Here is a 25,384-nt window from a genome sequence, read left to right as displayed (position 1 = left end):
GGCTTGGGAGTCAGAGGTCATGGGTTTGAATCCCGGCTCCACCACGTGTCAGCTGTGTGACCTTGGGCAAGTCACTTATCTTCTCTGTGCCCCAATTACCTCATCTGTAAAATGGGGATTAAGACTGTGAGCCCCACGTGGGACAACCTGACCACCTTGTATCCCCCCCAGCGCTTAAAGCAGTGCTTCATACCTAGTAAGCGCTTAACAAATATCCCTTCTAGACTGTGAGCCCGTTGTTGGGTAGGGACCGTCTCTATATGTTGCCAACTTGTACTTCCCAAGCAATTAGTACAGTGCACTGCACACAGTAAGCGCTCAATAAATGCGATTGAATGAAGGAATGAATGGGAGGGAGAGGCCTTGGTCCTATCTCCTGGAGGGGAGTGGGGGGGATTTGGAGGTTAGTGGCGACTAAAGGGTCAGTTTGGAGGGAGGCTGGCGTGTGGGAGAGGAGGGGTCGGCCCTGGGATCAGCCAGGATCTCTGGTGGGATGGGGGTGGGGGGGGGGCAAGGTCCGGGCTGTGCCAACCTGTCTGGAGACAGCTGGAGCCCGCAGGCCCCAGCCGGACTCTGTTTGGGGTTTAATGTCTGTGGGGGGCGGGAATTGGGGCTGGGCCTGACCCTGCTCCAGCTCTGACCAGCAGTGCCTTTATAAGGGGGGGGGCCGCCCTCAGCACCCAGAGACTGAGCTGAACGGGGTCGCTGCTTGCCCTCCGTGACCACCTCCACCCAACGCCCACAGCCCACAGGCCACCATGAAGCCGCAGGAGAAGCCGGAAGACCCCGACACCGACCCGACCGGCGCCCAGATCAGCCGCACCCAGAGCCATGGGGGGCCGGGAGACCCGGGGGACCCAGGGGTCCCGGGCCCGGACCAGAGGGGCCCCCAAGACCCTGCCCCCACCCTCTTTATTCAGCTCAATGAGCTGCTGGGGGGACCCCAGGCTCCTGAATGGAAGGAGACTGCTAGGTGTGTTTATGGATGTGTGTGTGAGGCAGGGGAGCTTTTGGGGTGGGGGGAGATGAGTGGGCCCCTCAGCCCCTTCCCCTGCAGGCCCCCGCCCCCCAGGGGGGACCAGAGAGGGAGGGGACGGGCTATGCTTGGAGGTCTTGCCCCTCTCCACCTCCTCCCCTCTGTCCCCACACTCTCCCTTGCTGGTCTGTAGGGTCTACCCGGGGGTGGGAGTGATGATGGAGCGGATCCCAAGCCCCTTAATCATAATAATAATGGCATTTATTAAGCGCTTACTACGTGCAAAGCACTGTTCTAAGCGCTGGGGAGGTTACAAGGTGATCAGGTTGCCCCCCCGGGGGGCTCACAGTCTTCACCCCCATTTTCCAGATGAGGGAAGTGACTTGCCCAAAGTCACACAGCTGACAGTTGGCGGAGCCGGGATTTGAACCCGTGACCTCTGACTCCTAATAATTCTTAATATGTCTGGCCCCCGTCCCATCCACCCGGTCCCGCCCGCAGATGGCTGCGCTTTGAAGAGAAGCTGGAGCTTGGGGGTGCTCGCTGGAGCAGCCCCCACGTCCCGACCCTGCCCCTGCACAGCCTGCTGGCCCTCCGCCGGGCCTTGCTGGCCGGGGGCCTCGTCCTCCCAGACTGCCCCTCCTGGGACCTCCCCCAGCTCATAGGTATTTGGGGGACGGTCCCCCGGCCAGGGGCGTTGGGGCTGGTGGCGATGGGAGGGAGGCCTCGGGTCGTCTCTCGGCCTCCACCGCAAGGACGGGAGGACGGGAGTCCCGGGCCTGTTGCTGGGGGAGGTTGAGGCTGGCGTCTGTCTGGCCCAGAGCAGGTGATGGGCCTCCCCGAGCTGGGCCCGGCCCTGAGCCCGGAGCTCCGGGCCAGGCTGGCCTCCCTTCTGCTCCAGAGACCAGAGCACCACATCCCGGCCACGTGGAGGAGGCTGCTCACCCACCTGGGTTCTCCGGCCTGCTGGGGTGAGACACTTCCCCCAGGCTCCCAAGCCTTTCTTCCCTCTTCTCCCTCTCCCTTCTGCAACACCCTGGCTTGCTCCCTTTATTCATCTTCCCCCCTCCCAGCCCCAAAACACTTTTTTCCATATCCATAATTGATTTATTTCTATTAACGTCTGTCTCTCCCTCAAGACTGTAAACTCACTGTGGGCAGGGGATGTGTCTGTTTTATTGTTATGTTGCACTCTCCCAAGTGCTTAGTGCAGTGCTCTGCATGCAGAAAGTGCTCAATAAATACGATTGACTGACTGATCCCCACCAGTGGGGGGGCGGGGGGTTCCCCAGGAGCTCCCCAGAAGGTGCCAGTGAGGAGGGAGGGGCAGGAGACGCCTCCTTCCTCCCTTTCCCTCTTCCCATCTCCCAGGCTGGGGCTCCTCATTCCCCCAAAGCCTTTTCCCTCTCTCTGAGGTCCTGCCGGTGAGGGAAAGGGAATGACCAGGGCTGGATGGGCTTTGGAGGTCCCAGGCTGCCCAGAGACCCGGCTCAGTCATTGTCGGCTGTGTGACGTCGGGCAAGTCACCCAACCTCTCTGGGATCTTCCATAAAATCAACCGGTCAATCCATCAATGGTATTTACGGTGCGAGCAATAAATGTGTGTGTGCGGAGCACTGCATTAAGCGCTTGGGAGAGTACAACACAACTGAGTTCGTAAACACATTCCCTGGAGAGAATCAATCACTTCTATTAATTGAGCGCTTACCATGTGCAGGGCACTGTACTAAGTCCCTGCCCAGCGTGAGCTTACATTCTAGAGAATACAGAGAATCATTCCAATCTCTCCCTCCTGTTCAGGGATATTGGGAGGATAAAGTGAGATAGGGGCTGGGATTATAAAAGGGCCATTCCCAGGATTCAGCAACTTCCCAACAGGTTCGGCTCATTCCCGCCAAGACCCCACTGCTGGGAAGACCCCACAGGAGGAGCAGGTGTGTATGCTTTTTCCTTTTTCTTCTCCCCCTCCTCCACTCCCCCGCTTCCTGTCTCTCTCCCCCTTCAATCAATCAATTAATAGTATTTATTGAGTGCTTACTATGTACAGAGCACAGGGCTAAGCGCTTGGGAGAGTACAATACCACAGAATTAGCAGGCATGTTCCCTGCCCAAAATGAACTTACAGACTTCCCCACTCATTCCCCCTTCCCCTCTCCCATTTCTTCCTTCCTTCCTTCCTTCCTTCCTTCCTTCCTTCCTTCCTTCCTTCCTTCCTTCCTTCCTTCCTTCCTTCCTTTCTTCCTTCTATTGAGTGCTTACTGTGTGCAGAGCACCATACTAAGTGCTTGGAAATGTACAAAAGGACAACAAATACACACATTCCCTGCTCACAACGAGCTTCTTTCTCTCCCTCTCCCTCTCCCCGTGCTTGCTCTGATAGGGAGAGGATGAGCATTTCTTCTTTGCGCACCTGGGTGTTTCCACCAATCACTTAAGCCATCCGTGGTATTTACTGAGCGCTTACAATGTGCAAAGCACTGGACTGAGGGCTTGGGAGATCCCAGTATAACCCAGTTGGTAGGCATGATCTGTTGCCCTGAAGGAGCTTACACACTGGGATCAGCTCAGCAGGGCTGGGGGCTGGTTGGAGGGGGAGTTGAAGGGGCTCCTGATGTCATGTCGTAGACCCTCCTCCCCCTGTTCTCCCCATCTAGTTTGTAAGCTCCTTGTGGACAGGGAATGTGTCTACCAACTCCGTTGTATCGCTACCTTGTACTCTCCTTAAGTTCTGTTGTCTGTCTTCCCCTTCTAGACTGTGAGCCCGTTGTTGGGTAGGGACCGTCTCTAGATGTTGCCAACTTGGACTTCCCAAGTACAGTGCTCTGCCCACAGTAAGTGCTCAATAAATACGACTGAATGCTTAGTACAGTACTCTGCACACAGTAGTGCTCCTTAACATTGACTGATTGATTAATTGATCGCTTGTCCCCCCCCCCGCCAGAGGCAGAACCCGCTGGAACAGAAGCTGCCCCCGGGGACCGAAGCCGCGGTCATCCTGGCCGGGGAGCTGGACTTTCTGGAGCGGCCGCTGACGGCCTTCGTGTGCCTGCGGGCCCCCCAGGTGCTGGGGACCCTAGTCGAGGTGCCCCTGCGCATCAGGTACTCCGGCCGGGCGCCCTGCCTGGCTCCCGGGGGTCTCGGGGAGAAGTCTTGGGGTGCTGAGCACTCGTTGGTCACTTCTTCTCCTCCGGCTAGGGCGGGTCTGTCACCATCGGTGGCCTTTATTGAGCCCTTACTGTGTGCAGAGCACTGTACTAGGCTCTTGGGAGAGTCCAATACAACAGAGTTGGTAGACTCGTTGGTAGACGAGTTCCACTAGAGTCCCGGGGAAAGACCCCCTAACCCGGCTCCGAACCATCGCCCCCCATCCATCTAACGGGGGTCAGGAAATGGTGGGGGGAAATCTGCGGGGCGGTACTAGAAGGGGGGGAGACCTTCATTCATTCATTCGTATTTCATCATCAATCGTATTTATTGAGCGCTTACTGTGTGCAGAGCACTGTACTAAGCGCTTGGGAAGTACAAATTGGCAACATAGAGAGACAGTCCCTACCCAACAGCGGGCTCGCAGTCTGAAAGGGGGAGACAAAACCAAACATACTAACAAAATAAAATAAATAGAATAGATATGTACAAAGGAATGAATGAATAGACGATAGTCGTATTTATCAATCAATCAATCGTATTTATTGAGCGCTTACTGTGTGCAGAGCACTGTACTAAGTGCTTGGGAAGTACAAGTTGGACTTGTACCTGGACCCAGCTAACGGGGGTCAGGAAATGGTGGGGGGAAATCTGCGGGGCGGTACTAGAGGGGGGGAGACCTTCATTCATTCATTCGTATTTCATCATCAATCATATTTATTGAGCGCTTCCTGTGTGCAGAGCACTGTACTAAGCGCTTGGGAAGTACAAATTGGCAACATAGAGAGACAGTCCCTACCCAACAGCGGGCTCGCAGTCTGAAAGGGGGAGACAAAACCAAACATACTAACAAAATAAAATAAATAGAATAGATATGCACAAAGGAATGAATGAATATACGATAAACAGTCGTATTTATCAATCAATCAATCGTATTTATTGAGCGCTTACTGTGTGCAGAGCACTGCACTGAGCGCTTGGGAAGTACAAGTTGGACTTGTACCTGGACCCAGGTAACGGGGGTCAGGAAATGGTGGGGGGAAATCTGCGGGGCGGTACTAGAGCGGGGGGAGACCTTCATTCATTCATTCGTATTTCATCATCAATCGTATTTATTGAGCACTTACTGTGTGCAGAGCACTGTACTAAGCGCTTGGGAAGTACAAATTGGCAACATATAGAGACAGTCCCTACCCAACAGTGGGCTCGCAGTCTGAAAGGGGGAGACAAAACCAAACATACTAACAAAATAAAATAAATAGAATAGATATGTACAAAGGAATGAATGAATATACGATAAATAGTCGTATTTATCAATCAATCGTATTTATTGAGCGCTTACTGTGTGCAGAGCACTGTACTAAGCGCTTGGGAAGTACAAGTTGGACTTGTACCTGGACCCAGGTAACGGGGGTCAGGAAATGGTGGGGGGAAATCTGTGGGGTGGTACTGGGGGGGGAGACCTTCATTCATTCATTCATATTTATCAATCAATCAATCGTATTTATTGAGCACTTACTGTGTGCAGAGCACTGTACTAAGCGCTTGGGAGAATACAACAATAAACAGACACATTCCCTGCCCATAAGGAGTTTACAGTCTAGAGCCAGGGAGGCAGACATTAATATAAGTAAATAAAAGGACAGATAGGTACATCATCATCATCATCAATCGTATTTATTGAGCGCTTACTGTGTGCAGAGCACTGTACTAAGCGCTTGGGAGAATACAACAATAAACAGACACATTCCCTGCCCATAAGGAGCTTACATTCTAGAGCCAGGGAGGCAGACATTAATATAAGTAAATAAAAGGACAGATAGGTACATCATCATCATCATCAATCGTATTTATTGAGTGCTTACTGTGTGCAGAGCACTGTACTAAGCGCTTGGGAGAATACAACAATAAACAGACACATTCCCTGCCCATAAGGAGTTTACAGTCTAGAGCCAGGGAGGCAGACATTAATATAAGTAAATAAAAGGACAGATAGGTACATCATCATCATCATCAATCGTATTTATTGAGCGCTTACTGTGTGCAGAGCACTGTACTAAGCGCTTGGGAGAATACAACAATAAACAGACACATTCCCTGCCCATAAGGAGCTTACAGTCTAGAGCCAGGGAGGCAGACATTAATATAAGTAAATAAAATGACAGGTACATCATCATCATCATCAATCGTATTTATTGAGCGCTTACTGTGTGCAGAGCACTGGACTAAGCGCTTGGGAAGTCCAAGTTGGCAACATCTAGAGACAGTCCCTACCCAACAGTGGGCTCACAGTCTAAAAGGGGGAGACAACAGAAGTGCTGTGGGGCCGGGAGGGGGGAAGAGCAAAGGGAGCAAGTCAGGGCGATGCAGAAGGGGGTGGGAGGTGAGGAAACGGGGGGCGTAGTCTGGGAAGGCCTCCTGGAGGAGATGTGTCTTCAATAAGGCTCTGAGAAGGCCCCCCCGTCCCCTCTGTTCCGGCTCCTCAGGTTTGTCTGTATCCTCCTGGGCCCCCCGGGGCGACCGAGGGGCTACCACGAGCTGGGCAGAGCCGTAGCCGTGCTTCTGAGTGACCAGGTGAGGAGGATATATTCATTCATTCAATCGTATTTATTGAGCGCTTATATATATACACATATATATTATATATATATATGTGTGTATATATATACTATATATATATAATATATATTATATATATTATATATAGTATATATATTATATATATACACATATATATATACAGATATATATACATATATATATGTATATATGTTTGTACATACTTATTACTCTATTTATTTATTTATTTATTTATTTTACTTGTACCTATCTATTCTATTTATTTTATTTTGTTAGTATGTCTGGTTTTGTTCCCTGTCTCCCCCTTTTAGACTGTGAGCCCACTGTTGGGCAGGGACTGTCTCTAGATGTTGCCAACTTGGACTTCCCAAGCGCTTAGTACAGTGCTCTGCACACAGTAAGCGCTCAATAAATACGATTGATGATGATGATGAGGAGGAGGAGGAGGAGGAGGAGAGACAGGGAGGGAGGAGCCCCCTCCCCATCTACTAGCCTGACCTTATTCTCTCTTCAGCTCATTCATTCCTTCAGTCGTATTTATTGAGCACTTACTGGGTGCGGAGCGCTGTACTAAGCACTCGGAAGTCTCCCCCCCCGACTCTCCCTTTGACGGAAGCACCCAAAGCTGCCCCTCTCTTGTCCCCACTCCCGGCCGGGGGTCCTGAGATCGACGGCTCTGACGGCTGCCCTGTTCCCTCGCAGCTGTTCCAGTGGTCAGCCCGGCGGGCCCGGGGTCCCCAGGACCTGGTGGCTGGGATAGACGCCTTCTTGGACGACCTGACGGTCCTGCCTCCCGGCAAGTGGGACCCCACCGCCCGCCTCCCCCCGCCCAGGTGCCTGCCCCCCGACCACAGGAGGTAACTTTAGAAGCAGCATGGCCTAGTGGCTAGAGCCCGGGCCTGGGGGTCAGAGGGGCCTGGGTTCTAATTCCACCTCTGCCACTTGTCTGCTGGGTGACCTTGGGCGAATCACTTCGGTTTTCTGTGCCTCCATTACCTAATCTTCTAGACTGTGAGCCCACTGTTGGGTAGGGACCGTCTCTATATGTTGCCAACTTGCACTTCCCAAGCGCTTAGTACAGTGCTCTGCGCACAGTAAGCGCTCAATAAATACGATTGATGATGATGATGATGAAGGGACCATCTCTATAGGTTGCCAACTTGTACTTCCCAAGCGCTTAGTACAGTGCTCTGCGCACAGTAAGCGCTCAATAAATACGATTGATGATGATGATGATAAAGGGACCGTCTCTATATGTTGCCAACTTGTACTTCCCAAGCGCTTAGTACAGTGCTCTGCACACAGTAAGTGCTCCATAAATACGATTGAATGAATGAACGAATAATCTGGATGGGGATTAAGACTGTGAGCCCCATGTGGGACAGGGACTGTGTCCAATCCATTCATTCATTCAATCGTATTTATTGAGCACTTACTGTGTGCAGAGCATCCATCCCAGCGCTTAGTAGAGGGTCTGGAACATAGTAAGCGCTTAACAAATTCATTCTGCTTCTTAGAGAAGCAGCGTGGCTCAGTGGAAAGAGCCCGGGCTTTGGAGTCAGAGTTCGTGGGTTCAAATCCCGGCTCCGTCACTTGTCAGCTGTGTGACTTTGGGCCAGTCACTTCACTTCTCTGGGCCTCAGTTACCTCAAGTGTAAAAATGGGGATTAAAACTGTGAACCCCCCCGTGGGACAACCTGATCACCTTGTAACCTCCCCGGCGCTTAGACGAGTGCTTTGCACATAGTAAGCGCTTAACAAATACCATCCAAAAAAACCAAATACCACAATTATAATTATTAATAACGTTAATAATAATAATCCTGCCTCCCCCCCTTGTCTGCTGGATGACCTCGGGCAAGTCACTTCACTTCTCTGTGCCTTGGTTTCCTCGTCTTTAAAATGGAGGTCAAGACTGTGAGCCCCAGGTGGGGCATGGTCTGCGTCCAACCTGATTTGCTGGAATCTACCCCAGCGCTCAATACGGTGCCCGGTACGTAGTAAGCGCTTAACAAGTATCCAATAAATAAATAAGTAGTGTTGCTGGGGTGCAGAGGAGCTTGAGGAGAGGGCAAGGGCCGGGGGGGAGAGTAGGAATTCAGGGGGCGCTTCCCCCACTGCCTGGCGGCCCGTCCTGCCCGCGGCCTCTGGTCCTGGGAACTCTGGAGGGCGAGGGGGGCACAGTGCCCACTGCCTGGGCCCAGGTGGGCGGTGGGGTTGCGGGGGGCACTCAGACCCTCTCCCCGAAACCCGGGGACCATGCACAGCCCAGCCCCGCACCCTGAGACCCACTGTGACCGCAGGCTTCCCCCGGAGCTGCGGGAGAACCAGGCCGCCTGCAACGGGAAGGTGTTGCGGGCCGCGGACAGACGCGGGCACCAGGCAGAACCCAGCGAGGAGCTCCGAAGGACTGGCCGGTGAGCACCGGGGGTCAGGCCGGGGGCACGGTGCAGCCACCAACAGGGACAAGGGAAAGGGCGACCAATTGGTAGTCCCTTCTGCGTCGCCCTGACTTGCTCCCTTTGTTCTTCACCTCTCCCAGGCCCACACCACTCATGTCCCCAGACTGAGCCCCTTCCTTCCTCTCCCCCTCGTCCCCCTCTCCATCCCCCCCATCTTACCTCCTTCCCTTCCCCACAGCACCTGTATATATGGATATATGTTTGTACAGATTTATTACTCTATTTATTTATTTATTTTACTTGTACATATCTATTCTATTTATTTTATTTTGTTAGTATGTTTGGTTTTGTTCTCTGTCTCCCCCTTTTAGACTGTGAGCCCACTGTTGGGTAGGGACTGTCTCTATATGTTGCCAACTTGTACTTCCCAAGCGCTTAGTACAGTGCTCTGCACACAGTAAGCGCTCAATAAATACAATTGATTGATTGATTGATTGAATGTACATGATTGTATGAATGTATGAATGTATATATGATTGAATGTATATACGTACATATGTTTGTACATATTTGTTACTCTATTTATTTATTTTACTTGTACATATCTATTCTATTTATTTTATTTTGTTAGTATGTTTGGTTTTGTTCTCTGTCTCCCCCTTTTAGACTGTGAGCCCACTGTTGGGTAGGGACTGTCTCTAGATGTTGCCAACTTGGACTTCCCAAGCGCTTAGTCCAGTGCTCTGCACACATTAAACGCTCAATAAATACGATTGATGATGATTGAAGTGACTTTCCCAAGGTCATATAGTAGATTGTGCCCGGGGCCCACAGGCTGTTCGGGGGCCTGGCGCAGGACGTGCGCAGGAAGGCCCCCTGGTACCTGAGTGACTTCCTGGACGGCCTGGACGTGCAGTGCTTCTCGGCCGTGCTCTACATCTACCTGGCCACCGTCACCAACGCCATCACCTTCGGCGGCATGCTGAGCGACGCCACCGGCAACTTCCAGGTAGAGGTCGTGGGGGAGGCCGGGCCCGGCGCCCCTTCCTCTGACCTTGGGTGGGCTGAGGCACTGTCCCTTCCCCGGCCCCCCACCCTGACACTCAGCTGGATCGCTCTATCGGGACCGCCGGGAATACTGGCAGAGGTTGGGGCCTAGGAAGGAAGTCTGGTTTGCCCTCCTGCCCCTCTCACTGTGGTTGTGTGTATGGGAAGGGGGAATGGGTACAATCGCACAGGCCCAGGATGAAGAGGGAGGAGTCTCTGCCCACCCCAACCCCCGGCCCCAAGCTGACCACCAATCCCACCAAAAGGAAAGACCGCAGCCTCTAGGGCCGAGGCCGACGCCACTTGTTTGCTGTGTGACTTCACCTCTCTGTGCCTCAGTTACCTCAATCTGTAAAACGGGGATTAAGACAGTGAGCCCCATGTGGGACATGGACCCCCGTCCAACCTGATTAGCTTGTATCTACCCCAGTGCTTAGTATCATCATCATCATCATCAATCGTATTTATTGAGCGCTTACTATGTGCAGAGCACTGTACTAAGTGCTTGGGAAGTACAAATTGGCAACACATAGAGACAGTCCCTACCCAACAGTGGGCTCACAGTCTAAAAGGGGGAGACAGAGAACAAAACCAAACATACTAACAAAATAAAATAAATAGAATAGATAAGTACAAGTAAAATAAATAAATAAATAAATAGAGTAATAAATCTGTACAAACATATATACATATATACAGGTGCTGTGGGGAAGGGAAGGAGGTAAGATGGGGTAAGATGGGGGGGATGGATATAAATTCATATTTATAAATTGTATTGATTAAGCACTTACTGTGTGCAGAGTACCATGGCGGTACAGTGCCTGGCACCTAGTTAACGCTTAACAAATACCTTTTTTTTAAAGGTGCGGAGGAGGTGGGAGAAGGGGACAGAGGGCAGGTGCCCCAGGGCCAGAGTTGGGGCAGGACCTAGGTGGGCAGATGGAGGTGGGATTGGGGGTGTTGCCAGTGTGTACCCACACTCTGATCTTTGTTCCCTTCTGCCCCACCCCCTGCCCCCCACTCTTTGTGCCCAGGGCGTCTTGGAGAGTTTCCTGGGCACGTCAGTGGCGGGTGCCACGTTCTGCCTCTTTGCTGGTCAGCCCCTCACCATTTTGAGCAGCACTGGGCCCATCCTGGTCTTCGAACGGCTCCTTTTCTCCTTCTGCAGGTGGGGAGGGGCCTGGCGTCGCAGGGGGTCAGGCCGTGGGAGGGGGAGGAGCCATCGGGGGGAATGGGGAGCACTGGTGGGGGTGGGGGGGGACCCTCTATCCAGGGAACACAGCAGGGCTGGCTTCCCAACCCAACACTGTTATTTCCTGAGCGTCTACTGAGTGTGCAGTGCTGTATTGACCTTTTGGAGAAGCAGCTTGGCCTACTGGAAGGAAGGCAGGGCTAGGAGCTGGGTTCTAATCCCGGCTCCACCACTCGCCTGCTGGATGACCTGGGGCAAGTCGCTTTACTCCTCTGTGCCTTGGTTACCTCATCCGTAAAATGGGATAAAATACCTGCCTCACCCTCTAGACTGTAAGATCATTGTGGGCAGGGAATGTGTCTACCAACACTGTTGTAATGTACTCTCCTAAGTGCTTAGTCCAGTGCTCTGCACACAGTAAGTACTCATTAAATAGCACTGATTGATTGACTGATTGACTCTGAACCCCATAAGGGTCAGGGGCTGTGTCCAATCTTCTTGTATAGTACAATACTTGACACACAATAGGCGCTTAAAAAATATCACAGTGATTTCTATTATGGAGAAAACAGCATAAGCAAGACCCATTCCCCACCCTTAAGGAGTTTATCGTCTAGTAGCTCAATCAGTCAATCCATCATATTTATTGAGTGCTTACTGTGTGCAGAGCACTATACTAAGCATTTGGGAGAGCACAGTATAACAGAGAGGGTAGACACACTCCCTGCGGACAATGAACTTACAACCTAGAGAAGATCTTACAGTCTATTCCATTATTTGCTTGATAGGGGAGGTAGGTAGGCGATAAAATGTATTTCCCAGCAGTGAAAACGGGAGAAAGAATGAGGTTGAAACAGACTGTGGTGGGAATATGCCCTGCCCCTCCCCTCATTCATTCATTCATTCATTCAATCGTATTTATTGAGCGCTTACTGTGTGCAGAGCACTGTACTAAGCGCTTGGGAAGTACAAGTTGGTAACATGTAAAGATGGTCCCTACCCAACAGCGGGCTCACAGTCTAGAACAACGATCTGGGGGCAGGTATGGGGAAGAGGGAGCAGGGAGGAAGCCAGTCTGGTGAGGTGGAAGGTGGACACAGTTGGCTGGCAGGGGTTGGGGGCTGGAATGAGTTGGGCTCAAACAAATTGTCCACACAGACAGAAACACCCGGATGGATTTCAACCCCGGGTACCCCGCAGTTTTAATTCAGGACCAATGACACACCGCCCCGGCCCGCGTTTGACACCTGGGCTCCTTCTCCCCTGCTCTCCCGCAGGGATCACGGTCTGGATTACATGCCCTTCCGCCTATGGGTTGGGATCTGGGTGGCCACTTTCTGCCTGGCGCTGGTAGCCACCGAGGCCAGCTACCTGGTGCGCTACTTCACGCGCTTCACGGAGGAAGGCTTCTGTGCCCTGATCAGCCTCATCTTCATCTACGACGCCGTCAGGAAGCTGCTGAGCCTGGCCGAGCTGCACCCCTTCCACCGCCCGGACCGGGCCTCCGGCTTCCCCCTCTACAGCTGCCTCTGCCACTTCCCCGCCCAGGGAGGTGAGGCCGCCCGCCGCGGGACGCTGGCAGGTGGGGAGCTCCCTGCTCCGGTGCCCCCCACCTTCCTCTGCGATCAAGGGCAGGGCGTGAACGGAGAAGAGAAGCAGGCCCCGTAGGGCAAGGGGAAGCTCCAGTGGGACACGACTATCCCTTCCTCAGTAATGACTATTGCTGATAATTATTATTAATAATAATAATGGTTAAGTACTTACTATGTACCAAGCACTGTTCTAAGCACAGGGGTAGAGACGAGTTAATCAGGTTGGACACAGTCCCTGTCCCACACTGGGCTCACAGTCTGAATCCCATTTTACAGATAAAAAAAAACTGAGGCCTAGAGAATCGAAGTGACTCACCTAGCAGGCGATCATCCTGGTATTTATGAAGTGCTGACTATGTGCCAAGCACTGTCCTAAGCCTTGAGGTAGCTACGAGACAGTACAATCCAAAAGAATCCCACGTGGGGCTGACGGTCTAAGGAGGAGGGAGTAGGATTTAATCTCCATTTCACAAAGGAGGAAAGAGAGGCTCAGAGTGACTTGCTAAAGGCCACATAACAGACAAGAGGTAGGGCCGAGATTAGAACCCAGGTCCCGTGATTCCCAGGCCGAAGCTCTCTCCACTAGGCCCTGCTGCTTCCCTCTCAACCAATGAGCCGGCGGTCCTTGCTGAGCACCTACAACCAATTGTACTACTTATTGGGTGCCTGCTATGTTCAGCCTGCTGGTCCAAGCACTTGGGAGAGTACGATTGACTTGGAAGACAAGATTTCTGCCCTCCAGGAGCTTACAGTCTAGCTTTGCCAACCAAGTGCCAAACGCTGCACTGTTTGGGATAGAACAAACCAGGAGCAAGACATACGTTTCTTGCCCTCAAGGAGCTTGAGTCCGGGCCCAGGCCCCGGTGGAAGGTGGGGTGGGGGGGCTGGACGATGGGACCCCGTGTCTGCTCTGAGGGGATGAGGCCCGAGGCGCTGTTTTCTGTCTCCCCAGCGAACGCGTCTCTGTGGAACCAGACGAGACCGGCGGCGGGAGATGGGGACCTGGTCTTGGGGACGGTGAGGGGCGGGAGGGAACGGTAGAGGGGCGGGAGGGGATGGGAAGGATGGTGAGGGGTGGGCAGGGGGGTGGGGGTGAGCCTCCCCTCTCTCCAGGCCCTCCCCTCCCTTTGGGCAGGAGCTGGGCCTCGTCAACGTGTCCTTGCTGCTGAGACCCGAGTGCCTTGAGCGGGGGGGGTCGCCTGCTGGGACCCGGCTGTCCCTACGTGCCGGACGTGGCCTTCCTGTCCGTCCTCCTCTTCCTCTCCACCTTCTTCTCCGCCATGATCCTCAAGCACTTCAAATCCAGCCCCTTCTTCCCTACCACGGTGGGCGCTTTTGGTCGCTTCTTTCTCCTCCCCTTAGTTCCTCCCTGTCTCTTCTCCCCTGTCCCACCCTTACCAGCAGGACCTCCCTAAGTGATCGAGTGCCTCTTGGGCGCAGAGCTCTGCACAGAGAACTTCCTGGTTACTGAGTGTTGTACTGAACACCTCTTATTGAGCACTTCCTGGGTGCAGAGCACTGTACTGACAACCGCGGCACCGTGCCCAACCCCTTTTGGGTGCAGAGTACTGTACTGAGTACCTCCTGATGCAGAGGGCTATATTGAGAGCATTCTGGGTGCCCAGAACTGTACTGAGCACCTCTTGGGTGCTGTTGAGCACTGTATTGAGCGCCTCTGGGTGCAAAACATTGTACTGAACACCTCCTGGGTGCAGAGCACTCTGCTAGGTGCTCAGAAACATACTGACACAAATTCCCCCAAATCCCCTCCCCATGACGTGGGCGGTCCAAGGGTAGGCCGACAGGAGCAGGGGTGGGGTCTTAGCGCCTCTCCCTCCACCTGGGGGTCTGGGGCCCTCCCGCGTGGGGTCCTCGGGGGCCGGAGCAGGCACAGTGCTCAGCCCCGCGTCTGGCAGGTGCGGAAAGCGGTCAGTGACTTCTCCATCATCCTGGCCATCCTACTGGGCTGCGGGCTGGATGCCGCCTTTGGACTCGACACCCCCAAGCTCATCGTGCCCAGCGAGTTCAAGGTGAGGCAAGGGTCTTGAGGGCGGTTGCGGGGTGCGGGGGCAGGAGCACCCCAGGGATTGGGGGCACCTCTCTCCCTGCTCCCCGCTCCTCCTGAGGTCCCCAGGCTGACTACGGCCAGACCAGTAGGACAGTGACCCTGGCGCTTCCTCCCGCCCCCACCGGGGCTGGGCAAATTGGGGGTGCGGGTCGAGGGCGACCATAGGAAGGGGGTTGTCTCAGAGGGGGTAGGCCAGGGCCTCCCCGCAAGCCTCACCCTGGTCTGGGGGTTCTGGGCCCCCTCCCCACCCTTCCTCCCCTGGCTCGGAGACCCGACAAATGCCCAGCACCGAAGGAGATGGCCCTCTCCCCACGTTTCTTGCCCCCCGACTCCACCGGGAGTCCTTAATCAGAGCTGAAGCCACCGCACCCAGCCCTGCCCTAGACTCGGAGCATGTCCATTCCTGGGCTGGGAGGTGGTTAAAAGGGAGGAAGGGAGGGAGGGGGCTCCCCCAGGGCCGCTCCAGCTGGCCCTGACAACGTACCCCCGTTCCATTCCTTTCCCCCATGGCCTTGGGATGGCTGGAGTCGCGTCACCCTGGGACAGGGCAGGTTGGGGGCACCCTGGAGATCAACCCTTCCGCCCCCCTGCCCTCCTCCCTCTCTTCCCCGAAGCCGACGCACCCTGGCCGGGGCTGGCTGGTGCCGCTGTTTGGGGCCAACGCCTGGTGGCTGTGCCCGGCGGCTGCCCTCCCTGCCGTGCTGCTTGCCATCCTGGTGTTCATGGACCAGCAGATCACCGCCGTCATCCTCAACCGCAAGGAGTACCGCCTTCAGGTGCTCTCACCTCGGGCGCCGGGTCCAAGGGGGTCCAGGCCGGGCCGCACGGAGCCGAGCTACCCAGGCCGGGGGAACCAAACCAGGGGCTTTTTATCCCTTCTTGGAAGCTTAGGTTTAGAGGGAAATCCGGGGACGTTGGCCCGATTGTACCGCACAGCACAGAGTCTGGGGGCACCAGTCTCACCACCCTACAGCGAGAAGCCAGGGCCCCAGCCCCGTCACTCCCACAGGGGAACCCGGGGCACTGGCCCCATAGCTCCCACAACCGGAATCCGGGATCAGATCACTGGCCCATCGTCTTCGTAGACAGAACACGGGGTCACCGGCCCCGTGACCGGAACCCAGCACCCTCATGGAGCCGGGCCAGGCCTCAGGGTCCCCCTCCCTTAATGCAGAAGGGTGCCGGCTTCCACCTGGACCTGTTCTGGGTGGCGATGCTCATGCTTCTGACCTCAGCCGTGGGATTGCCCTGGTACGTCTCGGCCACGGTCATCTCCCTGGCCCACATGGACAGCCTCAAGCGGGAGAGCTCCGCCTGCATCCCCGGAGAGCCCGCCCGCTTCCTGGGCATCAGGTAAGGGGCCCTGACCCCCAACCCCCACCCCAGTCTCTCCGCAACCCTAGGGGGATGGAGGGGGCTGGGAGAGAAGCAGAGTGGCCTAGTGGATAAACCTCGGACTTGGGAGTCACGAGGACTTAGGTTCTAATCCAGTTTCCCCCACTTGTCTGCTGTGTGACCTCGGGCAAGTCACTTCACTTCTCTGGGCCTCAGTTACCTCGTCTGTAAAATGGGGATTAAGGGGTTGAGACTTAAATCTACCCCAATGCTTAGCAGAGTGCCTGGCACTTAGTAAGTGCTTAACAAATACCCTATTTTAAGAAAAGGAGAGAGTGGACCGGGGGTTCAGTGAGGGTGCTGGGGAGGAGAGGCAGGCCAGAAGAGGGACGCAGAGGTCCATCCTAGGAGATTGGTGGAGGGGAGATGGAAAACGAGGCAGCTGCCAAACCACCTGTGGCCCAAGACTGGCATTGCCCAGGGGGCCCCTGGAGGCCTGGTGTGCCCGCCCTGCCCTGCCATCAATGGCTCGTGTTGCCAGTGAGCAGCCCCCAGGGGCTCACGGAGGGATGGGGGGACTCTCGGCAAGGGACAGATCAGGCCCCTTGGGCTGGGGAACGGTCGAACTCGGCTGAGACAGAGGCCGGGACCCAGGTGAGACCCAAGGCCGGGATCTCAGTGGAGAAGAGCACGGGCTTTGGAGCCAGAGGTCATGGGTTCGAATCCCGGCTCCGCCACATGTCTGCTGTGTGACCTTGGGCAAGTCACTTAACTTCTCTGAGCCTCAGTTACCTCATCTGTAAAATGGGGATTAAGACTGTGAGCCCCATGTGGGACAACTTGATCACCTTGTATCCACCCCCAGCGCTTAGAACAGTGCTCTGCACATAGTAAGCGCTTAACAAATGCCATTATTATTATTATCTGGGCAGTGTGGAAGGAACCAGTCTGTGCCCAGGCCCCTCTGGGAGCAAATCCAGTGCCCAGGGACTGGCCAAGTAGTTTGTGGCTTCTCCCTGGGAGCGATGGCGTTGAGGGACCGTGGCGGCTGGGGGGGGGGGGGGGGGTGTCCCACCCCAGAGAGCTAGGCCTGTGGGGGTTGGGGTCAGGGGGAGGGACCCTGTCTTCACTGGGTCTTCCCCAGCCCCACCCCCCCCAACCCCCCCACTGTTGTTTCAGGGAGCAGCGACTGACAGGCCTGCTGGTCTTCATCCTTACTGGGGTCTCGGTGTTCCTAGCGCCCATCCTCAAGGTAACAGAGAATCCCGGGGTCCCCCTTACAAAAGCTCCCCCACCCACCCACACACCAGCACCCTTGGACAAGGGCAGAAGCAGAAAGCTTGCCCCCAAGCTTTCAGCCCCATCCTGGGCTGAAAGTCTCCCACCCTTTGCCCACTCTCCGGGACCCTTCCCCACCTCCCCGCCAATTCCCGAGCCCCTATTCCCACACTCCTTAGGCAGAAGCCCCGAGGTGAGTTCAAGTCCCTCCATCCTCCCTGCTGGATCCTGTCGTATTGTCCTCTCCCACGCGCTTCCAACAGTGCTGTGCGCTACATATTACCGATTGACTGACTGAGATGCCCAGGGGCACGGCCCAGGTGGTGGCAGCCCCTTCTTCCCCCACCCTGGGATCCAAAGCACGTAGGCCCCAGCCCCACCTCTTACCCGGTTTCTTCCAGTTCATCCCCATGCCCGTTCTCTACGGCATCTTCCTCTACATGGGCGTGGCAGCTCTCAGCAGCCTCCAGGTGAGTGCCCACCCCCCCAACTCCCACCCCAGGGCCGGACTGCCCACACTCAGTAGGGCAGAAGCTCTTTGAGGGCAGGGAATGGGGGCCCGGTGCCTCTGTCGTATGTCTGGAGTACTGAGTACAGTACTGCGACAGGGAGCAGCCCGCCCTAGTGGAAAGAGTGCAAGGCTGGGAGTCAAGGGACCTGGGTTTCGATCCCGGTTCTGCCACTTGCCTGCCGTCTGTACTTGGGAAAGTCACTTTGCTTCACTGGGCCTCAGTTACCCCATCTGTATAATGGGGATAAAACTAATCGATCAGTAGATTGCCTCTGCTGCTAATCTCCTCACCGTTAGGCCTCGTTCTCGCCTGTCCTGCCATCGACCCCCGGCCCACGTCATCCCCCGGGCCTGGAATGCCCTCCCTCTGCCCATCCGCCAAGCTAGCTCTCTTCCTCCCTTCAAGGCCCTACTGAGAGCTCACTTCCTCCAGAAGGCCTTCCCAGACTGAGCCCCCTCCTTCCTCTCCCCCTCATCCCCCTCTCCATCCCCCTCATCTTACCTCCTTCCCTTCCCCACAGCACCTGTATATATGTATATATGTTTGTACATATTTATTACTCTATTTATTTATTTTACTTGTACATATCTATTCTATTTATTTTATTTTGTTAGTATGTTTGGTTTTGTTCTCTGTCTCCCGCTTTTAGACTGTGAGCCCACTGTTGGGTAGGGACTGTCTCTATATGTTGCCAACTTGTACTTCCCAAGTGCTTAGTACAGTGCTTTGCACACAGTAAGCACTTAATAAATACGATTGATTGATAGATTGGGAAGGAGCTTGGCCTAGTGGATAGTTAGTCAGTCAATCATACTTATTGAGCATTTACTGTGTGCAGAGAACTGTACTAAGTTCTTGGGAGGGTACAGCAGTATGACAGACACATTCCCTGCCCAGAATAAGCTTAAAGTCTAGAGGATAGAGCCAGGGAACTGGGAGTCATGAGACCCGGTTTCTAGTCCCAGCTCTTGCCTGCTGTGTGAATTTGGGCAAGTCACATAAGTCCTCTGGGCCTTCCTTTCCCTGCCTCTAAAATGGGATAATAATAATAATGATGATGGCATTTATTAAGCGCTTACTATGTGCAAAGCACTGTACTAAGCAATGGGGAGGTTACAAGGTGCCTCAGGGTTGGGTCTGCAGTGATCCTCTCTTCCTCCTCCTCCTCCTCCTCTTCCTCCGCTTCCCCCACGGGGGGCTCACAGTCTTAATCCCCATTTTCCAGATGAGGTAACTGAGGCCCAGAGAAGTGAAGTGACTTGCCCAAAGTCACCCAGCTGACAAGTGGCGGAGGCAGGATTTGAACCCATGACCCGTGACTCCAAGGCCCGAGCTCTTTCCACCGAGCCACAGGAGAAATACCTGTTCTCCCTCCCCGTCGGACCTAAGCCTTGGGAGGGACGGGACCTGTGTCCGATCTGAGCATCTCTCTTGGGAATACCCCGGCACTTAGCACAGTACTTGAGAAAAGCCACCCCCGTCATTAAGCCCCTCTGGGGTATGGGGCACTGCATTAAGCACGTGAGAGAGGGTGGTAGGGTGAGAGGAGGGGGAACCCCACTCCCGAGGGTCTCTGAGAGCGTCTGCACTGGATCCCTGTCTGCCCCCCCTCCTCCCGCCGTGCCCACCCTCCTGCAGTTGGTGGAGCGGGTGCAGCTACTGCTAGTGCCCGCCAAGCACCAGCCCGACCTCCTGCTGCTCCTGCGCCACGTGCCCCTGCGCCGCGTCCACCTCTTCACCGCCGTCCAGCTGCTCTGCCTCGCCGGGCTCTGGCTCCTCAAGGCCACCGCCGCAGCCATCGTCTTCCCCCTCATGGTGAGAGCCGAAGCCCCCGCCCCCATCCCCACCTTCCCTTCCCGCTCCCTCTCCGCCTCATTCATGCCCCCCACCCTGGCCTCAGTTCCCCTCCCCAGCCTGGTCCTCCTGGCTGTGCTCTCCTGCCCCCCCCCCCCCGCCCCTCACCAACCCTAGCCACGTGTCCCCACCTGAACCCCCCGTCCCGGCCCCTGACGGTATCTCCGGCTTTGGATGCAGCTGCTGGGCCTGGTGGGGATCCGGAAGGCCCTGGAGCGCGTCTTCTCGCAGCAGGAGCTGACCTGGCTGGACGAACCGATGCCGGAGCCGGAGCGGGCGTGGGCCAAGGATGAGGAGGAGCAGGGGGAGGAGGAGGAGGAGGAAGAGGAAGAGCTCCCACCCCGGCTGGAGCCCGGGGAGTCCGGCAGCGAGGATGTGAGCAACTAGGGTGGAAGGCCCGGTGGGGGCGAGGGGCGACCCTTTGCCCTCTCAGCACCCGCATGGCCTGAGCCCGCTGTCGGCGGCGGAAGGAGACCCCGGGGGTCACGCCAGGCTGTCGGTGGGGCCGGGGGGCTCACAGGGTGGAGGTGGGAGGCTCTCTGGTCCAGGAACAGGCCAAGGGGGCTGCTCCTTTCTCCCCCCCTGAGAGCCTCTCCCAGGGGGCCCACGCCTCCCCCCCAGCGGGTCCCCTCTCTCTGCTCTCCCCTCAGTCTGAGCTGCTGTATCAGCCCAAGGGCCCCGAAATCAACATCTCCGTGAATTAGTGCCAAGAGGATGAGGAGGGGGAAGCGGAGGAAGAGGAGGAGGAGGAGGAGGAGGAGGAGGAAGACAGGATCACTGCAGACCCAACCCTGAGGTGAGGGGAACTAAACATCTCCAAGCGGGGTCTTCGGGGGCAGGGGTCGGGCCAGGACAGTGAGATAATAGGACCCAGCCCCCATCTCCTGGTCCCTCTGGCCCACTCACTTAACTTCTCTGTGCCTCAGTTACCTCATCTGTAAAATGGGGATTAAAGCTGTGAGACCCATGTGGGACACGGACTATGCCCGGCCTGATGATCTTGCATCTATCCCAGTGTCTAGTACAGTGTCTGGAACATAGTAAGTGCTTAACAAATACTATTAAAAGAATATAAAAAACTACCTTCCATTTTGGCTTCCCTAGACCCCATTCCCCATCTCTTTTTTTTAATCAATCAATATTTATCATCATCATCATCATCATCAATCGTATTTATTGAGCGCTTACTGTGTGCAGAGCACTGGACTAAGCACTTGGGAAGTACAAGTTGGCAACATATAGAGACAGTCCCTACCCAGCAGTGGGCTCACAGTCTAAAAGGGGGAGACAGAGAACAAAACCAAACATACTAACAAAATGAAATAAATAGAATAGATATGTACAAGTAAAATAAATAAATAAATAAATAGAGTAATAAATATGTACAAACATATATACATATTTATTGAGTGCTTATTATGTGCAGAGCACTGTTTTAAGCACTTGGGAGAGAACAGTGCAACAGAATTAACGGATCCGTTCCCTGCTCATAATAAGTTTACAGTCTAGTGGGGTAGACAGTTTTAATGGATTTTCTTAAGCGCTCACTATATGTTAGGCACTGTTCTAAGCTCTTGGGTGGATACAAAGTAATCAATCAATCAATCAATCAATCGTATTTATTGAGCGCTTACTATGTGCAGAGCACTGTACTAAGCGCTTGGGAAGTACAAATTGGCAACACATAGAGACAGTCCCTACCCAACAGTGGGCTCACAGTCTAAAAGGGGGAGACAGAGAACAGAACCAAACATACCAACAAAATAAAATAAATAGGATAGAAATGTACAAGTAAAATAAATAAATAAATAAATAGAGTAATAAATAAGGTTGGACATGGTCTGTGTCCCATGTGGGGCTCACAGTCTTAAGCCCCATTTCACAGATGAGGTAACTGAAGCCCAGAGAAGTGAAAGGACTTGTCCAAGGTCACCCAGCAGACACGTGGCAGAGCTGGGATTAGAACCCAGGTCCTCTAACTTCCAGGCCTATGCTCTCTCCACTAGGGCAAGTGGCTTCTCAACAACAATAATAATAATAATAATAATAACGGCATTTGTTAAGCGCTTACTATGTGCAAAGCACTGTTCTAAGCGCTGGGGGGATACAAGGTGATCAGGTTGTCCCACATGGGGCTCACAGTCTTAATCCCCATTTTACAGTTGAGGTAACGGAGGCACGGAGAAGTGAAGTGACTTGCCCAAGGTCACACAGCAGACATGTGGCGGAGTCGGGATTGGAACCCATGACCTCTGACTCCCAAGCCCGTGCTCTTTCCATCGAGCCACGCTGCTTCTCATGAGCCTTCTCAAGCCTCCATTCCCACGGCTTCATTCATTCAGTAGCGTCTACTAAGAAGCACCGTAATAACTGTGGTATTTGTTAAGTGCTTACTGTGAGCCAGGCACCGTACTAAGTGCTGGGGCACTTTTAGACTGTGAGCCCACTGTTGGGTAGGGACTGTCTCTATATGTTGCCAACTTGTGCTTCCCAAGCGCTTAGTACAGTGCTTTGCACACAGTAAGCGCTCAATAAATACGATTGATTGATTGGGGTAGCTACAAGTAAATCGGGCCGGGTTTCAAAGGGTGAGTTTCCAGCCCTTGTGGTAGGAGGCCTAGGGCAGAAGGGAGGCGTGCCAAAGTGCCAGGTGGCAGGGCCAGCCCTCCCTCCACGCTCTGCTCGGCTGGCAGCGGGGCCCTTTGGGCCACTGTCGGGCCGAGCAAGAATCAATCAATCGTATTTATTGAGCGCTTACTGTGTGCAGAGCACTGTACTAAGCGCTTGGGAAGTACAAGTTGGCAACACATAGAGACAGTCCCTACCCAACAGTGGGCTCACAGTCTAAAAGGCTTCCAAGCTGGAACCTGGCTGGGCCAGACGCCCTGACCCTCGTGGCGGCTGGTCCTGGGGAAGGGGAAGGAGGAGGAGGAGGAGGAAGAGGAGGAGGCCAGCCCCTTGGGGCTGTGGCGCTGAGCTCAGTCCAGCAGGGAGCACCAGGGCAGAGGCCTTGGGCACACACTACCCTCTGCGGGGCCTGAGCATGCGGCTGCCGGGCCTGCTCTGGGACCCGCTCCGAAGGCCGGCCCGGGGTCGCCGGACCCTGTACGAGGAAGCTGAGGCTCCTGGCACGGCCCCCACCTCGGCTTCGACCGCCTCCCCTTGTTTAAGGCGGTCATCCCTGGGCCCCCTGCTTCCTCCCCTCAGCCCCCCGCCCTCCGCCCCCTTACCCCAGCTTTCGGCCTTGTGCCCCCTGCCCTCTGTCCCCGGCCCACATCCTGCTCCAGAGGGCCCCCGGCTCCAGAGGAAACAGCCCCCGCTGGGCCGGCCGGGAGAGCGGCCGGAGAGGGCCGGGCCGAGCTGCGGGTTGAGGCCGGTAGCCCCCTGCCCAGCCCCGGGGACCATTTCCCGGGGTGCCAAGATGCAGCTCCGCAGCTCTCCCTTGCTCCGGGCCCCAGCTCGCTCCGTGTCCACCCAGATGTCCACCCCTTCCCCCTGGGCCGAAGCCGGACGCTGGGCTTCATCCTTCTTAGATGTTTCTTTCCCACCCACCACCCCCCAGAGGTGCCCTGCAAGCCTCTCCCCGCTGATTCCGAAATGAAGCCGCCACCGCTGAGTCCCTCCCTCCCTCAGCATCGCGCACGGTGACCAACTCGATGGGGACGGAAGGGCCAGGAGGAGGAGGAAGACGGGGAGAGCAGCTCACCCATCCTCACCCCCCCAGTTGGCCGCTGTCACTACCCACTTCCAGAGTAGAGCTCTGCCCCCCTGTACCCCCCCAACCCCCACAGCTGGTGGTCCAGCACCTTTGGGGGAGAAAAGTAGTTCGCACATCCCCTCCCTGATGCGGAAGACTTTGTCTTCTAACTTTATTGTACTCTTCCCAGTGCTTAGTACAGTGCTCTGCACATAGCAGGCATTCAATAAATACTATAATAATAATAACGTTGTGCTATTTTTTAAATCACTTATTATGTGCCAGCTGAGGTGGATAAAAGCTTATCGGGTTGGACACGGTTTCTGCCCTTCGTGGGGCTCACGGTCCAAGGAGGAGGGAGGACAGGTATTGCATTCCCATTTACAGATGAGAAAACCGAGGCCCAGAGAAGTGAAATGACTTGCCCAAGGTCACACAGCAGACGAGTGGCGGAGCCGGGTTTAGAGCCCACGACCTGCTGACTCCCAAGCCTGCGCTCTATCCTCTACACTAATAATAATAATAACAATGATGGCATTTATTAAGCGCTTACTATGTGCAAAGCACCGTTCTAAGTGCTGGGGAGGTTACAAGGTGATCAGGTTGTCCCACGGGGGGCTCACAGTCTTCATCCCCATTTTACAGATGAGGGAACTGAGGCCCAGAGAAGTGAAGTGACTTGCCCAAAGTCACACAGCTGACCATTGGCGGAGCCGGCATGACCTCTGACTCCAAAGCCCGGGCTCTTTCCACTGAGCCACGCCGCTTCTCCGGTGCAGTCTTGTATCCATTCCAGCGCTCAGTACAGTCCTTGGCCCATGCTGCTTAATGAAGACCACTGTTGTCGTCATTAGATGGGTTGGGGTTGCCCAGAGAGTGGGCTTCACCCCAACTGGATCGCTCTCTGTCTCCTCGCGGACCCCTCAAATGCATGGACACGTCTTGGTCCCGGGCCCACAAGCCTAGAGCGTTCTGCCCCTCTGGAGGCCCCTCGCCTGCTCATGACGGTCACAGGGTGGCTCAGTGGAAAGAGCCCGGGCTTTGGAGTCAGAGGTCATGGGTTCAAATCCCGACTCCGCCACTTGTCAGCTGGGCGACTTTGGGCAAGTCGCTTCATTATCATCATCATCAATCGTATTTACTGAGCACTTACTGTGTGCAGAGCACTATACTAAGCGCTTGGGAAGTCCAAGTTGGCAACATATAGAGACAGTCCCTACCCAACAGTGGGCTCAGTCTAAGAGGGGGAGACAGAGAACAAAACCAAACATACTAACAAAATAAAATAAATAGAATAGATCTGTACAAGTAAAATAGAGTAACAAATATGTACAAACATATATACATATCATCATCTTCATCAATCGTATTTATTGAGCGCTTACTGTGTGCAGAGCACTGTACTAAGCGCTTGGGAAGTACAAATTGGCAACATATAGAGACAGTCCCTACCCAACAGTGGGCTCACAGTCTGAAAGGGGGAGACAAAACCAAACATAACACAAAATAAAATAGAGTAGATATGTACAAGTAAAATAAATAAATAGAGTAATAAATATGTACAAACATATATACATATATACAGGTGCTGTGGGGAAGGGAAGGAGGTAAGGTGGGGGGGATGGAGAGGGGGGCGAGGGGGAGAGGAAGGAAGGGGCTCAGTCTGGGAAGGCCTCACAGGTGCTGTGGGGAAGGGAAGGAGGCTTC

The 25,384-nt window shown here is 54.6% G+C and overlaps 1 protein-coding gene across 1 annotated transcript; it reads left to right on the top strand.

The window, feature by feature from the left end:
- Nucleotides 1-726: 726 nt before the first annotated feature.
- On the top strand, nt 727-23,883 carry SLC4A9 (solute carrier family 4 member 9). Its single transcript, XM_038771476.1, is given in 23 exon segments — nt 727-973; nt 1,478-1,641; nt 1,798-1,947; nt 2,855-2,910; nt 3,918-4,075; nt 6,607-6,694; nt 7,403-7,557; nt 8,968-9,117; nt 9,937-10,111; nt 11,184-11,317; nt 12,619-12,923; nt 13,886-13,950; nt 14,069-14,119; nt 14,121-14,258; nt 14,850-14,963; nt 15,616-15,777; nt 16,176-16,354; nt 17,516-17,588; nt 18,016-18,084; nt 19,765-19,941; nt 20,161-20,355; nt 20,631-20,776; nt 23,543-23,883. Coding segments are annotated over 22 exon segments (3,027 nt in total). The 5' UTR covers nt 727-758; the 3' UTR covers nt 20,685-20,776; nt 23,543-23,883.
- The last annotated feature ends 1,501 nt before the right edge of the window (nt 23,884-25,384 follow it).

The sequence above is a fragment of the Tachyglossus aculeatus genome, chromosome X2 (assembly GCF_015852505.1).
Source record: "Tachyglossus aculeatus isolate mTacAcu1 chromosome X2, mTacAcu1.pri, whole genome shotgun sequence".
In the NCBI taxonomy this organism is placed as follows: Eukaryota; Metazoa; Chordata; class Mammalia; order Monotremata; family Tachyglossidae; genus Tachyglossus; species Tachyglossus aculeatus.
This window is presented reverse-complemented; position numbering and strand designations above follow the sequence as displayed.